Source organism: Empidonax traillii, unplaced genomic scaffold (genome assembly GCF_003031625.1).
Source record: "Empidonax traillii isolate 1590-97213 ecotype Southwest subspecies unplaced genomic scaffold, ASM303162v1 scaffold254:size1037790, whole genome shotgun sequence".
Classification (NCBI taxonomy): Eukaryota; Metazoa; Chordata; class Aves; order Passeriformes; family Tyrannidae; genus Empidonax; species Empidonax traillii.
The window spans coordinates 1,025,300-1,028,892 of record NW_020955447.1 but is presented as its reverse complement, the minus strand read 5'-3'; the positions used below and the strand labels follow the sequence as shown (position 1 = coordinate 1,028,892).

Genomic DNA, 3,593 nt, shown 5'->3' with positions numbered 1-3,593 from the left:
AATAATATTATTTAATATATTATATAAGATATCATATACATCGCATATATTTAGTACAAATACACTTCTTTGCAATTAGATAACCTTATCTATGAAAAAAGCAAAATATATTCACCAGATTTAGGGTATCCTGCCAAAATGATATCATCACTTCTGGCTTCAAAGGACTCCAAGGCTCTGAATGTTTCAGGACTACAAAGAGTGGTAGGGTAGGGAGTTCCATTGTAAGAAAACATCAGTTCTTCATGACGCATTGAATTGGCTTCCACTGTTGCCTTATCTAGAAGATCAGTAAATTTTTTCCTGGACTTCTCCATTCTACTTCTCTCTCTCACACACACAGGCTCTGACACAGTGTGAAAGGCTCTGTAGAAAAAGAACCTCACGTTACCTTTTTATACGTGCTGGGTGTGTTAGGGGTCTTTTGAAGTTTGTGGTTTGTTTTTTTTTTATTTGGAAGTTTTTTGACCTTAAGTTAATAATTTACTACTCTTTCTGAACTCTTAGACTCCAAAAGTAACTTGAACCTTTTGAAATCAATAAAAATTGAACATAAGCAAATATATGTAACCAAATGCAATTTCTTCCTAGGAAAAAGGACTTATATAATTTCAAAATATCACATGAAAAAGGGCAGATAAGAAGAATTTTCTCTCCATCCTGTATTAATTTTTCTGTTTTGGCTATCAATGTCCCACAGGAGATCAAATGCTCTTAATATCCAAAACAATGTTAGTGTCTCACCTAGTGAGACCCTTCACTTAACAGGCTCACCAAGACAGACAGGACATTTGATACCTTTTACATAGGGACTGCACTTAACAGTGGTAGAAAAACCCCTCAGCAGTTTCTCCTATGAGTTATTTCACTGTTGATGAAACTGGCAGCACTTGAAAACAGACTCACTCTAAGAGTTCATGAAATAGCACATTTATTAATACAAATTTGAGACAATTGATGGGGTTCGCTGTGCCTGGAATAGGGTCTAAGTGCAAAAAAAGCACACTTCTACCAGGTAGTAATAATAATAACACAAAGCACAGGCACACATGCTAATGCCAAGGCAACTTACAATGAAAGTAATAAGTAAAAAGCTTAAAGTACTATGGAACAGAAGTAAAATTAGTGGATATGTAGATGTCACGTGAAAAGGGGCAGAAATGCAAAGATTTCTTGTCCTACCTGTATTAATATATTTTTTACTGGCTATCAGTAGGACAGGTGGCCCTCGGGACAACTGTCCTCTGGAGCTGGTAGACAGGGACAGGAAACCAAACAGCCCCCCTGTATGCCGGGAGGAAATAGTCAGTGAATTACTGAGCCACCTGGATCCACACAAGTCCATGGGACCAGATGGGATCCATCCTAGGGTCATGAGGGAGCTGGCAGAAGAGCTTGCCAAGTCGCACTCCATCATTTACCAACAGTCCTGGCTCTCTGGGGAGGTCCCAGATGATTGGAAGTTGGTGAATGTCACGCCGATCTACAAAAAGGGCTGCAAGGAGGACCAGGAAAACTACAGGCCTGTCAGCCTGACCTCAGTGCCTGGCAGAGTTATGGAGCAGATCATCCTGAGTGCAATCACACAGCACCTACAGGATGGACAAGGGATCAGAGCCAGCCAACATGGGTTTAGGAGGGGCAGGTCCTGTCTGACCAACCTGATTTCCTTTTATGATCAGGTGACCCACCTGGTGGATGAAGGGAAGGCTGTGAATGTGGTCTATCTGGACTTCAGCAAAGCCTTTGACACTGTCTCCCATAATCTACTCCTGGAAAAGCTGGCAGCCCATGGCTTGGACAGGGGCACTCTGTGCTGGGTCAGGAACTGGCTCAAGGGCCGGGCCCAGAGAGTGCTGGTGAACGGGGCTGCATCCAGCTGGCGGCCGGTCACCAGTGGTGTTCCCCAGGGATCAGTGCTGGGACCAGTCCTGTTTAACATTCTTATTGATGATTTAGATGAGAGGATTGAGTCCATCATTAGCAAATTTGCAGACGACACCAATTTGGGAGGGAGTGTCGACCTGCTGGAAGGCAGGAGGGCTCTGCAGAGGGACCTGGATAGGCTGGAGAGTTGGGCTGATTCCAACGGGATGAAGTTCAACAAGGCCAAGTGCTGGGTCCTGCACTTTGGCCACAACAACCCCCTGCAGCCCTCCAGGCTGGGCACAGAGCGGCTGGAGAGCAGCCAGGCAGAAAGGGACCTGGGGATGCTGATCGACAGGAGGCTGAACATGAGCCAGCAGTGTGCCCAGGTGGCCAAGAAGGCCAATGGCATCCTGGCCTGCATCAAGAACAGTGTGGCCAGCAGGAGCAGGGAAGTGATCTGTACTCTGCATTGGTGAGGCCACACCTTGAGTATTGTGTTCAGCTCTGGGCCCCTCAGTTTGGGAAAGACATTGAGGTGCTGGAGAGGGTCCGGAGAAGAGCAACAAGACTGGTGAAGGGACTTGAGTACAAGACCTATGAGGAAAGGCTGAGGGAACTAGGGTTGTTTAGTCTGGAGAAGAGGAGGCTCAGGGGAGATCTCATCACTCTCTACAACTACCTGAGAGGAGGTTGTAGCCAGGTGGGGGTTGGTCTTTTCTCCCAGGCAATCAGCAATAGGACAAGGGGGCACAGGCTTAAGCTCTGCCAGGGGAGGTTTAGATTGGATATTAGAAATTCTTTACAGAGAGAGTGATCAGGCACTGGAATGGGCTGCCCAGAGAGGTGGTGGATTCACCGTCCCTGGAGGTTTTTATAATGAGACTGGATGTGGCACTGAGTGTCATGATCTAGTGATCACAGTGGGGTTGGATCAAGGGTTGGACTTGATGATCTCAAAAGTCTTATCCAACTCAGTTAATTTTATGATTCTATGATTCTATGAGGAGGTGTCAAATCAAAAAGCATAACTGTAGGATTTGGAAGATCAGTAAAAATTACGCACAAAGAATACTTTAAATTATTTTTCTATCAAAATGCAGAACCACCCAAATAGATCATTTTATTGGAAATATTTTCTTTAGCAGTGCTATTTTACTTATAAAAGTTTGAAACAGTGTTCTTATATTATACTTTCTGCCAGCTTTGATTTTGTTATTGTTTTCAGGTTTCTGTCCATGTGTTTACTCTGAGTTGCAAAGGAAAATTTCCTCCCACTTGCCAATACTAAAGAGCATCAGGAAATTAACACTTCTTTTCTCCTGTCTTTGGAGCCAGACACCTGAATCCTGAGGGAGTCAGAGAAGACCTCAACACGACATTTAACAACCTGTCACCTGAGCCACTGGGGACACAGGTGCCTCCAGGTCCTTTAACCCTTAGACTCTGGTCTCTGCTCATCCAGCAGGGTGCTCGATGCTGTCACAGCCACCTGTCAGTCTGCTCAGCAGCTGCACAGGTGAGGGGTCAGAGCAGCTCTGTCTCTCTGGAGAGATTAGGGGGAACCAGGTGCCCTGAGCATGACGGGAGTCCCAGTCCCAGCTGTCTGTCCAGCAGCCAGGGCCTCAGGGTAAGCAGGTGAATGACTCATAGGCCACAGCTCTTATGGTCCCCAGGCAGAACGCTGAGTTGTTCAGTGATCTACAGGACAATCTACCTTGGATAGA

The 3,593-nt window shown here is 45.5% G+C and overlaps 1 protein-coding gene across 1 annotated transcript in view; it reads right to left on the bottom strand.

Annotated features, from left to right (window-relative positions):
* LOC114060014 (sulfotransferase 6B1-like) overlaps positions 1–407 on the bottom strand; it is a 6,906-nt gene extending 6,499 nt beyond the window's left edge. The window contains exon 1 of the mRNA XM_027889147.1: positions 116–407. Coding sequence (XP_027744948.1) covers positions 116–317 — 202 coding nt within the window. The 5' untranslated portion in view covers positions 318–407. The remainder of the gene's footprint in view (positions 1–115) is intronic.
* Positions 408–3,593: the final 3,186 nt, after the last annotated feature.